Source organism: Cygnus olor, chromosome 1 (assembly GCF_009769625.2).
Source record: "Cygnus olor isolate bCygOlo1 chromosome 1, bCygOlo1.pri.v2, whole genome shotgun sequence".
NCBI classification, from domain to species: Eukaryota; Metazoa; Chordata; class Aves; order Anseriformes; family Anatidae; genus Cygnus; species Cygnus olor.
Window position 1 is genome coordinate 31782149 of NC_049169.1, and position 19465 is coordinate 31801613.

At 43.6% G+C, this 19465-nt stretch overlaps 1 protein-coding gene across 1 annotated transcript in view; it reads right to left on the reverse strand.

Annotated features, from left to right (window-relative positions):
- The window catches only part of YAF2 (YY1 associated factor 2), a 28584-nt gene extending 22043 nt beyond the window's left edge, over positions 1–6541 (reverse strand). Inside the window, exons 1-2 of the mRNA XM_040551349.1 lie at positions 6244–6541; positions 5871–5996 (exon numbers count right to left, since the gene is read on the reverse strand). Coding sequence (XP_040407283.1) covers positions 5871–5996; positions 6244–6269 — 152 coding nt within the window. The 5' untranslated portion in view covers positions 6270–6541. The remainder of the gene's footprint in view (positions 1–5870; positions 5997–6243) is intronic.
- Positions 6542–19465: the final 12924 nt, after the last annotated feature.

Below are 19465 nucleotides of genomic sequence, written 5' to 3' on the forward strand. Positions count from 1 at the left end.
AATACCAAACTCATGATTAAAAACAAAAACACATTTTTCATGAGCTGTTTAGAGTAATTGATTAAAGTATCTCTCAGGTTCATAACTACAAAGATTAACAATAGAATTGGTATTAAAAAAGAAGCTTATGTAGTCTTTCAAAACCGTGGCTGCTCATTTTGACTGGCTGCCCATTACGTTCTGTATTCCTCCAACAAGCCATGCCTATCAACTGCATCAAAAAGAGCCACCACAATCAATAAAAATTACTTCATTGTTTCATACGGAGAAACAAAACACCATTAATGTGCAAAATGCTGAAATTTCACTGCACTTTTCAGGGAAAATAATTTCTAAATAAGTTGTTCAATAATTCCAAAGGTTACTTGTAAAAACCCCTTTTAAACTTAAGCACTGAAGTCTGGAATGACTAGATTATCTGATGGCTACCTACAAAATAAACGCAAACTATTTATTCATGCTCTTCCTTAAAATTTCATATTCAAACTAAAACACAAAACTTGTAATACGGAGCTTGGCAAAGTACGGATTATATATGACTTTTCCACTCTCTTCATTCCTGCAAATATTTCCTCCTCCAAACTGCCCAAGTAATGAACAGCTCTTCAGTTTAAGCTCCATTTAGCCATGTATTTGTAAAATCAGCATGACAGGCGGTTCTTCCTCTTTTTCTCCTTCACAACCTTCCCCTGACACGCGCATGCGTGTACATCCAGAAGCTGCGTACTGGAAGGCAGAAGAGAGTCCTCAGCAAGCTGTTGTAAAACAGACATGTTAAACCAGATATACCAGATAAGCACCAACTCTGTCCTCAGCAGCACAGCATTTCGACAGAAATACAAATACCAGATTTGGTTAAATGTAACTGATTTGTGCTTATAAACATCCAGATGGTACATGACTAAACAAATTGCACATATTTTCTGAAGAAAAATGACCTTGATATCCAAGTTAAAAAATTAAGCACTTTATTTATGCTTCTCAAAGCACAAAACAAACTCATGACAGCTTCAAGTAGAGACCTGTATCTCATATTTAGGAGACTGTCAGACACATAAAATATTCGCACGCATCGAACGGCCACACTCCAAGGCACAAGCAAGGAGCACACCCCAAATCTCAAGAAAACACACAAAGATGGCATCCTGGTTGCTTTTATCTCAGATTAACTCTCTTGTCTGGTATGATTTAAAGTTGCCTTTTCGTATCTTAGGCTGAGAGAAAACGATTTAGTAATGGAGATCAATAGAGCCCAGGACGTGGAAGCCATGCCCTGTTCAGCTGGTTATACATGTCTCTATTTCAGCGGTACAAGAGGTTAAACGTAGGCATCCCAACTCCACAGAAATTCGCCTTGACCTGAGATGACCTCCTCACTCTGGCCTACAAATTTCAGGGGCTACTTTATGTATGTGATATTGCACACAGCAGCTGGACCAAGATATGTGTCAGAGAGGAATACCTAAAAAAAATAAAAAATAATAACTTCAGAGAAGTCACTTGTACCTGTTCTGTCTCCTTATTCTCCCTGCCAAAAGAAAAATACATGGGGTTTGAACAGTGTACACATAGCCTCACAGATTCATAGTTAAGTTTTTATTGAATTCAAAGAAAGCAAAAAAATAGTTCTAAAAATAAAATGAAATGAAAGAATAAGAAGCATTAAGTAGTTTGTACAACGAACCTTCTCCTATTAGTAGCATAGGGAGTATATCAGTGAAAAAATACCCTGGAAGTCCACCTTTTATTCTGAATTGAACAATCACAAAATCCTATCAAGCCCTAAAACTGATCGTGTATCCTACTCCCCTCTTTTTCTTCACAGCAAGTATAGCAAAGTTTAAAAAGCCAGATTTGCAGTTCTTCCCTCATTATACTCCCCTGGATGCCCGTCCTTTCCACTGCATGGACAAGCAGCTTGTCATAGCATAGAAAAAGGGAATAGGATCACGCAAGCAGAGACCAAACCACAGTACACATGCATAAGAACCAAATTAAGAAAAGCAAAGTGACAGGTAATTTTAGATCCGGATGCTGTCACTGAGTAACAAGAGCATTAAGATGAGATGAGGAAGACGGTGCAGAGATGTGATAGAGAAGACAGGAGAGAGCAGTAAGATACATCCCCTTAGAGAGAATGCCAGTCCTCTTCCGTGCTTCTTCCCAGCACGACTGGAACTCTGAACCTTCAGCCTTGCAACGTGCCCAAACTACAATGCCTAACCATATTAGCTGGCAAGAAAAAAAACTAAAAACCTTACTGAAGAACAGACCAACCGGGAGCAAACGCTGCAGTAAGGTCGGTCCAAGGATCCAGCCCAATTCGTGAAGTTCCACCAGTACTGGTATACTTCTGACTCAGAGAGTGCCGTGAAGAGCCAGAAGTTAAGAAACAAACAGAATGGTAAAGTTGCTGAGGCAACTTTCTCTTGGGAAAGCGGTAACTGCAAGGGTTGGACCAAATTCGGCAATCACATTGTAACCTCTTCAGGAGCCAAAGAATTCATTTCCAGGTTTTCAACATAATATCATTGCCACTGTTGCTTTTACAGGGGTCTGGACTTTCTCGGTGTTCTAGCAATTACTTTTCTGTACAACACAAGTGACAGAGGGGAAATGATGATTTTCAAATGTTTACATCTTGGGAAAACTTAAACAATTTCATGGGGCAAAGCAATCAAAACACTTATTTAGCCTAAGGACTCTTTCTCTTGCCAAACTTCAATGGCTTTTGCAAACAATAGGGCTTCTCAAAGAGATCATACAAATTCTTTATAATGGAAACTATTAGGCAACCTAAATATAGAGTTCGTTACCAGAGCCCTCTATAACACAGGACGTTAAGGTTCTATTCAGCTTTCCTTACTCATACATCTAACGAACTTCAGCAGGAGATTTGTCCAAGTAAGGAATGATTATTACAGCCCTAGGTTCCTTACATTTGTACAACATCTTTCATCTAGAAAGACTTCAAAATGTTTTAAAGGTCACATATAGAAAATTACTATATTCAGCACAGTCTCCTATCAAGAGGAACATAGTAATTTATCAGCACCCAAGCAACAATACAGAACAATTTTAGGTTAGAAAGCAAATAAGAAAGCCATGTCTACGGGGAGAATTTAGATCCTTGGTGACGTTACCGAATTAAAGTCTGGCAACAGTTCTACAGGAGAAGGTACAGGGATTTCCAACTAGCAGACAGGATCTCAGTTTTACGTCTGACTCATAGCACATCTAACTGGCACCACGCTGGGGCACTGGTTTGGTCCTAACCCAAAGAAAAGGGTGCCACCTTGGGAGCCAGTTACACCACCTCCCGCAGCATCCAGGATTTCTCTCAGATGTCCCCTATCCAAGCATACCCAGATTTAAGCATTCAAGGTGACACTACCAAAGAAAAAGCTACGTCAAGTCCATGACAAAATCTGCTTCAAACGCTCAGTCTAAGAGTATATTAAAATATGATCCAGAAGTCGTAAAAATTAATTCCACTAATCTTAAAAATACCACCAGTTTTAAAGATTGTAATCCATATCTATCCCTTAGCATAAAAAGTAATGCTTTTGGAGACAAGAAATTATTCAAGAGTGAAAACACATTCAAACCTTACCTAAAAATGTTTCTGTAAAGTTATCTGTACATGATTAATATACAAAATACAACTGTTTCAATCAACCTAATTTCCAGTGGCCTTCAAAAACATTACACTTCACTATGATTGCCTGTTTTTCCATCTACAAATCTGTTTATATTTAGTGAGTTTTAACACTCATGAGTAGACCTTAAACCGTCTATCACAAAGAAACAGATTTCTCTGAACTAAAAACCACTGATTTACGATGTCTTGTACACATAAGTCTCATTAACTAAAAACCAAAACAAACAAACAAAAAAACCCCTACCAAACTAAGAACTCAGCACACTAAGAATTGTGCTAAAGCATCAGCTTAATATGTACAGATATTAAGATTCAAAATGGAAGACTGAAAAAAAAAAAAAAAAAAAGCATTCACAGCATCACCCAAACTCCATAGTACTGTTATTCTGAACAACACTGTGAAAAACATTTTGTTGCATAGGTGGCATGAGCAAATGTTTTAACAAGGCCCTGCTTTGGTGTACTTCAGCTCCTTTAAAAAAAAAAAAATCCACCCAAATGGCCTTTTGTGTCCCTTTGGCACCCTAATGACTCTCTCCATAGACACAAAGGTCTACTTACTAGCTCAAATCTAATTTCAGAATCGTGGCCTAAAATTGCCTGGTCTGAAAGCTCAACCCGTATTTATCTCACGCCATGTATAAACCCTGGGCTTCACATGCACGTGTAAGTGCGACCCATTTAAACTGTACAGGAAAGAAATCCATAAACCTAGTCAGCTATACATTGTTTCAGAGTTTAAGGAGATACATTGATTTTTGTTTCTCAACTCAAACTCTACAGACCAGAATACTATGGGGGAGCAAGTGGTAACCAGAAAAAAAAATTAAAAAAAGGCTCTTAAAACAGTCAAAAACTGTGAAATATTCAAAGGAGGAAAACAAACAAACTCACTCAGTGCTAAGCAGTCCTGAGAAACCAGTATTATTTTTTACACACTTTTTTTTGTTTAGTTTCAGTGCTTTTATCCAACTGAGTTTCCAGTGCAACAAAACATCATTTTAAATTGACTTCACCTATCAAGCTGCCTAGAGGTTAAGGAAGGCTGTAACGCTCATTTGTGCCGTTTCAAAGAGTTTACATTCATTCTCTCAGCAATATTATTTTGCTGAATATTACCAATCTGAACACATTTATCCGTGACACGAGCACAACACCATTCTTGTCACAGGAAGCCACACTGTACGTGACAGATGCAATTTCTCTCAGCACGTTCACCTCACCGATTTCTTTATTTAAAAATAGCTATATTAAAACCTGAAGTTACGGGAAGTACTTCCAATATTCATTCGAGTTTGCAGAAGTCCAGGAAATCAACTTCACAAATAAAGATGAATCTTTTCTGTCAAGTAATCTGACCCAGTCTTGCACTTAGGATTTCCAACACGTAACATTTCAAACACGTAACGTTTGCAGCAAGTCACATTCAGTATTGCTTTGAATGATATCTGGAATGTAATTGCTGCTTATGATAGGATTGCAACTTTTATTGCCACTTAAACTTCCCTCGCTGACGGGGTTAGCTAATAGGTACGATAATGGTAACAAAGGATTCTTTAATAATATTCTCTCTGGTTAGCGCACTACGGCTACAAGTGCAGTCCTGTTGGTTTTATGAAAGCCTCCATTCCCCAGGCGTGCATGTTTAGGCCGTAATACGGAACAACACATCAGAGAGATGCAGGAACCAGGTAATTCACCGCAAGCTTTCTGACGGGTTCCCAGAGAAAAGGTCCTCCTGGGACGTCACTGCCTCGCGGGGTGCCACTTCCATATGGCGCAAGCCAGCTAATTCCTCCCGGATCGGAGGGCAGGAGGACAGCTATCGCCTGCCCCTACGGATGCTCCGGGGCAACACGGCTCTGCGACGGAGAGCGAGTTCAAACAATAAAATAAAAAGAGGAGGGGGGGGTATTGGTGAGGAGAAGTTAAACTCACGGAAAAAGGAGCCTGCAAGGCAAAGGCTGAGGGCGAGCATCTTCGTGGACTGGCTGCGGGGAGGGCTGCTCTTCTCCGGCCAGGGCACGGCCTCTGCGGGGTCAGCCTCGCCCGGGGCTCGCCCTGCGGTCCCCGCAGAGGCAGGCAGGTAGCGGGGGGGCTGCGGGGCCGGCCGGGGGCCCCTCTCCCGGTGTCCCCCCCCCTCGATTACAGCCCCCTGCAGCCCTCCACGGCCCCGCTGCCCCCGGCGGGGCCTTCCCCCGGCACTCACCGTGTGGAGGTGCCCTTCCTCACGTCGCACATCATGCACTTGAAGGCCTCGGCGCTGTTGCGGAAGGTGCAGACGCTGCAGTCCCAGTAGCCCTCGTCCGAGGAGGGTTTCGGCTGCCGCTTCGGCCTGCGGGGGGGACACGGGCGGGCAGGGGGGGGCACGGCGGGGGGGGGGGGGCAGGCGGGCGGGGGGGGCACCGGGGGGGACACCGGGCTCGCCGCCCTCACGCCGCCGCCCCCCTTCTCCCCCCCAGCCCTCCCCGGGCGCCATCGCCGCCGGGCCCCGGCGAGGAGGAGGAGGAGGAGGAGGAAGAGGAGGAGGAGGAGGCGGAGGAAGGCAGTGCCGCTGCCCCTACCCCTGCCCCTACCCCTACCTGGTCGGGCTCTTCTTGTCTCCCATGCCGGCTCCAGACGCGTGCCCAGCCCGGCCCCGGCGCGGCCCTTTGTGTATTTGTCAACAAGGAGCAGCGCGGGCGGGGGGCTCGCAGCCTCTAACGGGGACCCGGGGAGGAGGAGCCGCCGCCGCAACCCCCAGCTGTCGGGGAAACTCCTGCCGCCGCCGCGCTGCCCCCTCCTCCCTCACGTGTCCCCCCGCCGCCAACCAGCGGCCGCCCGCAGGCCGCGGAGCCCGGCGGGCCGCGCTCCGCCGCCGCTTCGCCGCCGCCACCGGCAGCGGTGGAGGCTCGGGGCGCTGCGGGGCGGGCGGCGGGGCCGGGCCGCGGAGCCGCTGCGGACGGCGGAGGGGGAAGGAGAAGGGGAAGGGGAAGGGAGGGAGGAGCGCGGCGGCGCGGGGACCCGCGGCCATTGTCCCGCCGGGAGCCGGCCCCCGAGGCCGAGCCTGAGCCCTGCCGAAGGGCTCCGTGGGGAGGTCGGGCGGTGGGTGCGGGCCTGCCCGGCTGTGCCCTGGAAGGAGGCTGCTGGGTGTCGGCGGAAACGCCTGGGTTGCCCTGTGCGCCTTCCCAGACGGTGCAGGCCGTCCTTTGCGGAAACCGAGCGCTTCGCGGGGTGCTGCTGAGAAGCCTCGGTGCGAAGCAGCCGTCAGATGGGTGCTGGTGTACAAGGGGAGCGCGGCCACCCATCATCCACGTGCACCGCTCCGCTTATTGCGCGTAAAGCCATACACCAACTTGGTTCTCGTTTCACCATGTCAGCATGACACAAACCAGTTGTTACCTGTGTTATCTCCGTGCACAGGAGCCCCAGTCACAGACTAGGATGCCATTTTGCAAGATGCTGTGCAAAAGGAACAAAGAGCACATGTCCTGAGCATGTAACAACAGCCAGCGGCTAGGTACAGGTAGATGGCAGAGTGCAAGCAGACAATAAGATGGTGTTGGTCAGCATCGTGCTGGTCAAAACCGTCTTTGCTGCATTGCCTTTGTCAAGAGACGATGGGATTTGGAGAACAAAATATGCCCAAGGGGAGCTTCACCCAAGTGCGTGGATGAGCATAACTGAAGATGTTGACATTCCTGAAAATTTAGCAAGTGAACAATGGATAAACTTTCCATTCCTGAATACCAACTTGTTAAAGAATTTCAGCTAGAAATACTGGGATATGATGAAGAAAAGAAAAATGTAGGTAAAGTGTTTGACATCTTACAGAAGCAAGGAAAGATCTATTACTTGGAGCATTTACATTTATGTAAAACTACTAATACTTTTGCAGGATTCCCTGTTTTCTGTGCCTTTCTAGTAATCCTGTACACCAGCAGTTTGAAGTCTGTGTAGTATTTCACACTTGAATTTGGTCATTTATCCTAATTTACTTCTGCATTTGCATGCTGTTACTAGTATTGTCATTTTCCCCACTTTCTGATCTTTTCTTTCTTTAGCTGCCTTGCCTTTCCCTTTCTTCCTCTATTGCAATTTCTTCTATTTTTATGCTACTCACAGAGGCTAGCATAAATTACGAATAAAATGTGTGGGTTGCACATCTGGGGATGGTCCAAGCCTGGCACAGACAGCTGGCTTGGATTAATTTGTATGTAGTTAGACCTTGTGGTGGATTTACCCAGCTGGGCAGCTGAACTCCACCACAACTGCTCTCTCACACCCCCTCCTCAAAGGGAAAGGGGGAGAAAATAAGATGAAAAGGGCTCAAGGGTTGAGATAAGGACAGAGTGATCACTCAACAATTATTGTCATGGGCAAAATAGACTCAACATAAGGAGGTTAATATAATTTATTGCCTATCACAAACAACAGTGAGAAACAAAGCAAACTGAGAACACCTCCCCCCATCCACCATCTTCTACCTCCTTCCCCCCTGAGCAGTGCAGGGGAACGGGACAGGAGGACAAGGAACAGGGGCTGTGGTCAGACCCTAACACTTCGTCTCCGCCGCTCCTTTATGGTCACTCTCTGCCCCTGCTCCACGTGGGGTCCCTCCCACGGGATGCCTTCCTTCCCGAAATGAGCCTGCGGGGGCTGCCCACAGGCAGCAGCTCTTCAAGAACTGCTCCCACATGGCTCCGTACCACGGGGTCCATCCCCCAGGAGCAAACTGCTCCAGCACGGGTCCCCCACGGGCGGCAGCTCCCCCCAGACCCCCTGCTCCTGCGGGGGCTCCTCTCCACGGGCTGCAGCTCCGGCCCGGGGCCTGCTCCTGCGGGGGCTCTCCATGGGCCGCAGCCTCCTCCAGGCCACATCCACCTGCTCCACCGGGGGCTCCTCCACGGGCTGCAGTGTGGAGATCTGCTCCATGGGGGACCCATGGGCTGCAGGGGGACAGCCTGCTCCACCAGGGGCCTCTCCACAGGCCACAGGGGAACTTGTGCTGTGTGCCTGGAGCACCTCCTGCCCACCTTTTGCACTGACCTGGGGCTCTGCAGGGCTGGTTCTCTCACATTTTCTCTCTCTTCTTTCTTCAATCCGATCTCCCAGAGGCCCAACCAGCGTCACTCACTGGCTCAGCTCTGGCCAGCGCTGGGTCCCTTTTGGAGCCAGCTGGAGCTGGCTCTGATCTGACATGGGGCAGCTGCTGGGCTCTGCTCACAGAGGCCACCCCTGCAACCCCCTGATACCAAAACCTTGCCACATAAACCCAATTCAGATGTCTACATGAACTAGACACCCAGACCCAAACCCCTGCAGGGAGAAACAAGCTCCTCCAGAAGGTGATTCATCTGATGCTAAGACAGGATTTCCATGCCTATGGGGTCCATTTTTCTCCGTTGACTATAAAGAGAGCTTTGCATGAATAGTCCAGAGTGGGACATCTACCCTATAAAATTATACAAGTACATGAGAGAACTCATTCTTGGTTGAATCTCTCCCCAAATAGATATCTCTTGACAGGAAGCAGTAGAGAAACCTGTCTCCTTGTGTCCTTTCACACAGTGCATTCTCCTCACCATACAAAAAAAAATTAAAAAAAAAATTAAAAAAAAAATATTTCCCCACTTTCGGAAAGCAGTGATTTTGAAACAAGCTCTTTCTCTTGACCTTTCCTCTGTCACAGCATACTGTTTCCATACCGATTATGAGAAACAATACAGAACTGCCACTGATGGTTACAAAACACCGGGATGTGTTGTAATCCCACAGGAGCTATTCTTGGAGAGAAGCGTTCCTAGCCAGCAGGGAGAATCACAACTGCCAGCCACAAATGTTATTCCTAACAGCCGAGTAATCTTTCCAGTTGTCGTGTTCCAGACCTTCTGCTGTATGGACATCACCCAAACCACTGTGCTTAAAGATCGTGATGTTTTCCCAGCAGCATTTGGCCTCTTTCCCACTGAACTCCCAACTAATGCCTGTTTTCAGAGCTCCAAGGTGATTCAGGTTGGGGCGTTCAAAAGTTCAAGTGGTTGGGTCATGGTGCCCTCTCTGTGCAAGGATGAGTCTTATTCTTGGAAAGTACTTAAGAGGAAAGAAAGACCATTTTTCTCATAACTTCTTCTCTCTACAAATAGGAGCATGAGAAAACACCAGTGAAAGCTCCAAGCTGTCCCAAATCATTTCTACAACTGAAATGGTGGTGGTTTGTCATAGGACTAAGGGGGAGGGGTAGTTGCTGCATGTAGTGTTCTTCAGTTCACAAGAAAGTCAGACTAAACAACTCCAAGCAAATCCTGAACTTAGTAACAGAATTTTGCCCTAGGATGGACAAAAATGTACCACATTACCAGCAAGTCTGGGTGGGAGTACCTCTGAGTACTGAGAACTCAGAGAACTGTATTTCTTTCTTCTCTCAAAATACTGACTTTGTCCACTTATGGAATCACATTTCATTTCTGAGAGAGCCTATTTGAACCAATGATTCCATTTTCAGGAATACCTGTTCCAGCAATAATGGAGAAAACCACATGGCAGAGGTGTATATAATAGTCAAATGCTTAACCAAGAGAGTATATCACAGAGACATTAATGTTAGAAGGACTTTGCTACAAACTGACAAAGCTGAGAATTCCTTAACCAGACAGTACGTCATTCAGTCATAGCTATTTGAACCCAGAGAACTTATCTGTCTTCTGTTATATATTTATGCAGCACATTACTGCACCGATAGGTGGTTTGGATGATAGAACTGATGGAGTCAGTACTACCAGTCTTCAGAAATGTTCCAGGGAAAGAAAGAGTATGAGTGAATCTTAAGTTCCCTTAGTTTTAAGATTGGTATTGTCTATAAATGGGGTTGTTCCAGAATAGTCATTTCCACTCTATCTTAATTCAGCTCACCTAAATAAACTCATCTTTAAGACAGAAGGCATGTGCAATATATTTGACATCTTTGTACATAAGGCTCTCTTGCTCTCTAGCTAGGGATAGGTCTCTTAAAACTGACTTACTTATAGCACTGTATTAGGGAAACTCTTATGGTGTGATTATGATATTAAATATGATATTATGCTGATTGCTTTGGGGAAGTTAAAGATCTAATATTTTCAATATTTTATAGTATACATGTTCTGGCATGCGTGACTTCTCGGTTTAAAGTTTATTCATATAAAGAGTCTGTGAAAGGGAATAGCAGCTATTTCAAAGTATCTTTTTTTGTGTGAAAATTCTTGCTGCAGAAAGAATTGCTGTTGCTCCTAAGCAAAATGTTCACATGTGGGGTTATTTAACAACAGGCTATTGCTGTATATATCTGTATGAAGACTTGCCATTTAGTCAATACTTAACCAGTGCAGACCACATTACACCTATGCCAGTTGCTGCTTTTCCAGTATCTTGATCAATTATATAATCACTTCATCACTCCTTGAGTTTAAAAATAAAAATAATTTTTTAAAAAAGAAAACCTCTCCATAAAGATTATTATTATTATATTATGGATAAGCCACCTTTTAATCACTATTTATACTGAGGAAAATTACCTAAATATAACATTGCACTGGAGCAAATGCCACTTTGTTCCAGAGCAGTATCTCTGTTTTGCTCGGGTTGTACTGATATAATAACATCAACACGATTCATTCATGGGACTTTGCCTGGTGAGTTTTTTTAACCTGCTTGGTATAATGAGATCTGAATCCTGTCTGGGCTTCTATGTGCTCCTGCACTGCAAGACAAGTATTTCAGAGCTTTTGAAACGTGGAAGGTAAGTAGCTCTTGTAACTGCAGCGTTCTCTCAAAGCCTGTAACAGAGATGGTACGATTGGTGGCAGTGAGAACTGCCCCTCCTTGTTAACCTGGAGTGCGTGTGCTCAGCCTTTGGGTCAATCCAGGCTGTCAGAAGAATATCAGTGGCTCCGAGCACTTCTCTTATTTGTATGTGGAGGCAACAGAGTGAAATTCTTCTTTAGAAAGAGCCAGGGCCACATCTGGATTACCTCACAACACCAGGGAGCCTAAAACAAGTCTTATAGAATTCTGCACTTAGTTGTATGTGCAAGCCTGAACTACAGACATGCTATCACTTTTAGGAAGTGTTGCAGTCATGAGGCTTGGTTCACCCCCACGTTCTTCAGTTTTCACACAACTAGAATGGCCCTGAAAGCAGGGATACTCTGTCATGGACCTGGAGTAACACAGTGGTAAGTCCAGGAGTTTTTCTAGGGCCAGAACTGAACTGTATAACATGGTTGTGAGAATTTGGCTCCAAAGAGCGCTGTACACAAAACACTTTAAGGCTATACCTTGGCAGCATATAGTTGTCTGTGTAGGTGATCATTAGAAGATCAATAAGAATTTCACCATAGAGGTAATTTTTTATATCCGTCCTCTATGGGCTGGAATGAAACTATCAAACCACTTAATTTTGGGTACATGGTAATTATCCAGCAGTTATTTCAGTTACTGCCTACTTCTCATTTACACTACTGGTTTGGTTCCAGCTTTTATCTTTGCAGATTTTGTAGTGAATTTAAAAGATGACAAATGTTCGGCTTCATAGTGTCTGTCATCCCTCTATCTCATCACAGGCAGGAGTCACAGTAGAAGTTTCCCTGTTTTTTCCATTCAGCCTTTCCCAGAGGTAATCCAAGGAGTAAAGGATCACCTCTAGGAATAAAAGAACATTCGTAACACTCATTAAATGCTTCTGGTCCTTTTGCTGAGATTTCTGGCATAGTGGTGCAACGAACAGTCTTTTAGACTGAAGATGATAATTCATTTCAGATAGGTCACTAATGACTGCTAATAAATAATAACGATATTTAAATCTTCTATTGTACCTGTCATAGGAGAGGTGGGCTAAAATCTGCCTGTGAATGTTAGGCTGAAAGTTTTCCAGGCTGTGGCTTCAGACACTGGAAAGGTGTTCACGCAACCTACACAGAGACTTGAGAAGCCAGTGGAAGCTTCCCTTCTAACAAAAAGCTAATGATTAGCTTCTCCAGGGCAAATGGTTCAAATCATAGCATCACAGAACAGCTTGGGTTGGAAGGGACCTTAAAGATCATCCAGTTCCAACCCCCCTGCCATGGGTGGGGATGCCACCCACCAGATCAGGTTGCCCAGGTCCTCATCCAACCTGGTCTTGAGCACCTGCACAGATGGGGCATCCACAACTGCTCTTGGCAACCTGTTCCAGTGTCTCATCACCCCCTGAGTGAAGAATTTCCTCCTAACATCTAATGTAAATCTCCCCTCTTCTAGTTTAAAACCATTCCCCATTGTCCCTGTCAAAGTGCGGTCTTGCTGTGAACTCTCTGTAAGGGGAGCAGAGGGAGACAAGGCTCACTAGCCCTGGTGAGAAATTTGTGAATTTGGACCTCTGGGATTAAAGGGACTGGACTGAAGCTACCATTATCAATGATTTAAGCTTGGGGCTAAATCCTTCCCTGGTGGCTCCCACCAGGATGCACTGAGGTAGTGTCCACTATGTCCTCTGCTAAGGGGGAGTCATTCAGGCCAAGCCAGTCTGCAGAGGAGGAATGGGTATTCATTGCGGAGGCTTCTTTAAACAAAAACAACCTCTATCTTCAGCTGACAGTGTTTGCTGACATCAGCATAAGATCAGGCTTGTTACAGGGGTGAATACATACCTCGATTAGCAAGCCAAGATCCCTTGGGGCTATGGGAGAGAAAAAAATAACTCGCTCTCAGTCCTATCTGCTCAGCTCTGCTCCCCGATTTCATCATCTGCCTGTATCCCTTTACTTTGCTCCCTTTTTCCCTCTCTGCTATTTGTCATCTTCCTATTTTTTTCCCTTTTCCTTTCCCACTTTATGCATTCCTTCATTTCACTTGCTATTTTCTTTTCCTCCTTCATCCAAGGTTTATCTTTCTTGCTGGTCTTGTACCGCTCATTCTGCCTGCTCCATCCTCCAATTTCCCTTTCTGTCGTCTGTTTCACTCTTCTCTGGCTTGCTTTTCACCTTCACGGATGCACTCTCTTTTAGTAGATTTTTTTTAAAGTGTTGAAATCTGCCCAGAGGTTGAGTTTCCTATTTTTGTGTCGTGCAGGTGGCAGCCTTCCAGTATAAATAGTGCCAAAGGAAGAACAGCAGCCCAGAGGAGACTTCACACTTTACAGCAATATTTAAAGCATTCTGAGTCTGATTAGGGGATATAGCTGAAAGTCACAGAGCTTCCTGAACCTACGCAGCATTTTTTAAAAGCTGTCAGAGCAAGAAGGAAATACTGGAACTAAAGCCCCTAAGCGAGTTCCAGCTCCAGCTCAGTCCTCCAGTGCAATGGCAGTCAGCACACAAACGCCTTCTGCAACGGCTGTACTCAGAAGTGCCATAAGCCACCTTTGGATCAAAGGTGCCATTCACTTCTCCTCCCTGTAAATCTCTTTTAGAAATTCCTGCCGATTTGCTTTGAGATCGGAATTTGACTTACAGGCATTACATGTGACAAAGTAAGAGGAAAGGGTGAATGTGTAGCACAGAGGCATCAGGAGGAAGAAAAAGGATACTGCGAATGTACTGCTTTTTTTAGAGGTAATGGAATGTAGCGAATGAACAAACCAACCTTCTGTCAGAAAGAAAAACACACAAAGATGATGACTTCTTAAGCAGAATGCCTTCTCTGTGTATAGTAAAAAGCACATTTCACTGCTCATAGATGTATATACACACACAGAGACAGAGACATGAGTGTATATATAAATATTCAAAAGAACTGAAAATTTATCTTAAAAGATACTCAAAATCAGTCCATTACGTTTTCATTATAATATGTAAGAGATCTCCGTGAGAACTCTCTCGAGTCCCCTTTTCCCAAATCCCACATGGTTCTAGGTAAGGAAGAGAAAGATGGGTTTAATATAGATGCACCATGGAGGAATGCTGGTAAGAGATATCACTTTTTTTTTTTTTTTTTTTGGCTTGGAATCACTGGCTTTGTCTCAGTTTGGCAAAAAAAAAATTGTATCTTTCATAACATAATCCATGTCAGTATCCTCTGCCTCCAGCCCCAGTGTTACACTTTCCATTTTTCCTTTTTTTTTTTTTTTCTCCTTTTAATTAAATGAGCATAAAATATAGCATCTGAACAACAGAAAGGAACAAAACCAGCACAGGGATTAGATGCGATTGATAGAACACATCAACATCACCATGTGGGTTCAGAGTCAAGGTCAGGCGAGGAAACATCTCCCCTGAGGAAAAGACAATTCCTTGTCACTATCCTAAAGGATGTCACCACAAGGCCAGCATCTCTAAATATCCACGCACTGCATCTTACCACCCCTTCCTTCGTCTTTCTCTCTCCATTGTTTTTGCTGGACTTGTGCTGCTGCCAAGAGCAGGGCTGGACCATGTAGAGACCCAGTATTGGGTAGAAGCTCTTTACGGTGGTTCTTTTTCAAAATAAATAAATATATAAACGAGTGAGGGAAGCAGTAATGAAGTTCTTTAATTAACATGAAGCATACCCTCAGGCTTCGCCTGCAGGTTGAGAGTGCTGTCTGCAGTGAACCCATTGCACTGACAGGTGGTCTGGGGCTGGGAGAAGAAGAAATCTCCCCGAGGAACCTGTCAGTCAGCACGGATCCGTGTTGATTCCTCCCATTAGATGAGTGCGCAAGAAGACTCCAAGTTGTTCAGGATTCGAGAATAATTGTTGAAATAAAAGACCATCTAATCCTGCAGCACTGCTATTTTTAAAATGGGTTAAACCTAAAAAAAAAAAAATGCAGTTATCAAGATGATCTTCACAGATCACCATCACTGGAAGCTGAACACTGAGGTAAGGCTTCTTTATGAAGCAGCTGCACTGCACGGTCTCCCTCGTGTTGTTGAGCCTGCAAATGACTGGGGAGGCTGTACGGCTGGCACAGCAGAGGCACACCGCTGATGCAAAAGCTCTCGAGCTAAACTGCTACCCTCTGGCTGCTAAAAAGGAAAAAGAAATGGAGTTACACAAAAGGGAGCTTGAAAAAAATGATAAATTTTGCTACTTCATTCTGAATTGGAGCTACCATCATCTGTAGCCATTACATGCATCTGAGTAACCCTCAGAATGCTCTGTTATGGCATTACAAAGAAATCTTCAAAGAAACACTGGGATCAAGGCAGTGTAAGCACAAGCTTTAAGTCAGCTTTGCGTGACAGCTTCTGATTTATGCCTTGAAACGTACCCACAGATCTCTGCCTCAGTTTGTTAGTAACCACTAGCAAAATACATAAGGACATGTAGTGCCTTAACATACCTCTCCCAGAAGAATAAAATCCTTATACTTATTCTATTAAATTACATGGTGTGGAGAAGAATTACATTTTCCCGAGGAGTGGATTTATGAAAAGACTATCTAGAAGCTTCTGGTTTTAATTAATTGCAAATTCTGTAGCGTTCTAGTCAACTTTAATGTCCAAATTTGTCCTCAGTAAGTCTATTTAACTACTACCATTTTCATATAAACATTGATAAATACTGCTAAGAATGAAGTGTTAAATATCTTTTTTATTATACTAGTAGAACATACAGTAAAGGCTTCTTACAATTCCCCTTATCCTTGGGGAAGTACTTAAGCAGATAAAGTAATTAATAATGTGAGTTCCTGGCTTACATAGTAACAACAGAATATTTGTTAGCTGCACATGTAAGAAGATTTCCAATAAATTCAGTAGTTCTATCTGTAGTTCAATTCTTTGAAAGAAAAAAAAAATCCTGTAATTGGATTTATTTGTTGAAAAAAAGGCTATTTCACACTTAAGAAGGAAGAAATGTAGCAGAAACTCTTTAGCCATGTGTGTCATTAACGTGCAGTGAAATGAGCTAGATGCTCTGCTTGGGTTAGGTAGCACAGCTTTATGCAAACTGTTTGAACTGTACAATTAATTCCAGATGAGAATCTGTCCCTGTGTAACTAAAAGAAGATAACAAAATATATAGTAGACATAACAAAAAAGTACCTCACAAGACAGTGGCAGGAAGTGATTGATCGACTTGGGTTCTGTTAGTAACCTCAGGAGGTCAAATACAAGAGAGGTTGTAGTGCTTAGAAGTCTAAAAAGTGTACACGTTCGAAGAGCTGTGTTCTATCTTCTTAAGAATTTGCCTGGGATGCTAGCCAGAATAGCTTTGCAATAGCACCTGACAGATAAAATTAAAGCATGAATCATAATCTCCCTGGTCTGCCAAACTGAGGTTTATTCAAGTTGTAGCTTTTAGATCACAGTTTCTAATTTGATGGCATGTCCAAAAGCCAACTATCCCTTGACTTCAAACAGTGTTGTGGGAAGGTCGTGTTTGAGTTAGGCTGTGGGCTTGGGGTTTTGTGATGAGAATTAAGAGAAGGGAGTTCAAAATCATAATAGTTTCTATTGTTTAAAAATAAATGAAATACCAGCTGGAGTTTTGCCAGGATAAGGTATCATTCTGACAGACCAGAACGCTCAAGGATATAGAGCTCTTTGAATTAGTCTTAAAGAATAAAGGGCATCGTAAGATCCTTACAAAGCAGGGAAAATGTGGAATGCTACAAAAGCAAGCATTTGAAACAGCATCGATAATAAATTATTTAAATGGAATTTGGAATATGGAATTCTTGATGTTTGAAAACTTTTTCTTAGATATGAGGAAAAAGGCAGGCAGACTAGTTCTGGAAGAAAGTAGAAGGGTATTATTTTCATTAATACTGGCATTATTGATAGGCTAATCTTCCAAAGCAAATCTACTTAATCTGTAATCTTTGAAGCTATAGAATTAGTCGGGTACCACAGTGTCATCCTCCCAGTTTTCATTTTACACACTGTAGCAATCAAAGGAAGATATGGCTTCAAAGAGCAATATGACATAGTTTAAAGTTCAGTGTATCATGCTGGTAATGGACCAACCACTGGGAGTTTTTAGTTGGTTTGACTGGGACGAGGGATCGACACGCAGAAGTCTTCAATCATCAGATTACCTTGATATGCATGACTAATTGGTAGTCTGAATACAAGGTTCTGTAAACTAAACACTTTGTAATGGAAAGCAAACTGCCCGCTTTCATCAACACTAATGGAAAAGACTAACACCTTCTAAGATTTTCTCTCTCTGTGCCTATATGTGCAGTAGATTTGTATCTCTTAAGAAGTGTTGTAATCCATAGATCAAAGTATAAGATAGTATAGAAATAAAACAGACTATCCCATTTATAATTCAAAGCAACCTGACATTTGAGTTATCAACCTGCAATAGTAAAATAGCTAGCAGACTTCAGTGTGAGAATACTTATTTACTCTTAGTCCCTTGGGTATTGTCCATTCAAGATGTGACGTTCAGTTCACCAGTTGCAGATATGATAAAATTGGTGAAAATGGGAATCTAGACTTCAGGGCTGGTAGCCATTACTGGGTGCACTTCATATCTGCTCTGGGGGTACTTTCAGTGAAATCAGTGATCAGGAACATAAACTCCAATTTAACGTTGATGTTTGTCAGAGAGTTTATTTAAAAGGTTTTTACATACAAACATTTAACAAGAAAACCAGAGATGAAACCCAGTAAGAAGATACATGAATGGTGGCACAATATCTGTCATAAACTAAAGATACATATGAAGAATCTTGGCTCAATTGAAATAGTATTTGGTGGTTTAAGACATATTTATCAGCATACGCTTGCTGTTTTATGCTGCTACACAGCAATGGAAAGCAAACACAACATAGCCATAAGCTAGGCCGGGCCTACAGCTGCTTTGCATTACTGGGGGAAGTATCACTGGCCAAAGAGACATGACAAACCTGATCATTAATTGACTGGCAGCCAGGCACAGGGGTCCTTTAGAAGAGTGACACTGGGGACCGGGTGATAATTGTGTGTGCTGCCAGAGAGAACTATTACCAGATGAGGCCAGTGTCCCCAACTGATTTTGCCCAATTAAGCTGTACCATGCAAATCAGGGAGTGAGGAAGGGTGGCACTTGGCTTTGTTATCTCTGATGTTGTACATCCAGATATAGATGCGCATCTGCTTATTGCTTACAGAAATTACTATGCCTGTTGTTAATAACATACTGTCAACGTATGTCCTCCAGCTGCAGCCTATACGTGGGATTTCAGGAGCTTGAACCCTACAGCAAATCTGAACAGTCCTACATTTTTGCATTACTGCACAGGGAAGTGAGATAAAAGACTGGCAAATGGCACATTTCTAAAGTAACTGAACTTTAAAATTTGTTTTACATTTCTTGTAAAAATTATTTTAAACATTGTACCTGTAAGTTGTCTCAAAAAGTGCTGTACCCAAAGCATAGGTGATGCAACACAGTCCATAAGAATGGGTCTTGAACCTTTAATGTGTGTGAAGCAGAGAAGTGTTAAGTATTGAAGCGTTCACTCAGATCTCCGTAAGAAGACGCACTAGAAACGCACCAGTACTCTGTGTTCCTCGCAGCACATTCAAGGTCTGGAAATGTGACTAAAATCACCTCTGGTGAAGATAACACTGATTATATAAGCTTTTCCCGATGTTCAGAAGGTGTAGAAAGGATTGGCAGAGCAGGCCCAGGCAGGATGATCTCTCACAGCGTGCTGCCACTTCGGTTTGAAGTCCTCAGTGAAGAGCTTGAACAATGATTTCTGGCCAGGCCGATCACAGTGTCTTAGATGTGCTGGTGAATGGTGCTGCTACACAAAACCTCTGAGTTCACAAGCAACCCCGAAATGTCTGGTTCCAGTGCTATCAAAGGTGGGAAGTGTTGTAAAGCCAATGTTACCCGCATAAAGATGAACATCAGGAACATCAGTGATAATACGAGTGTGCTGCAGCT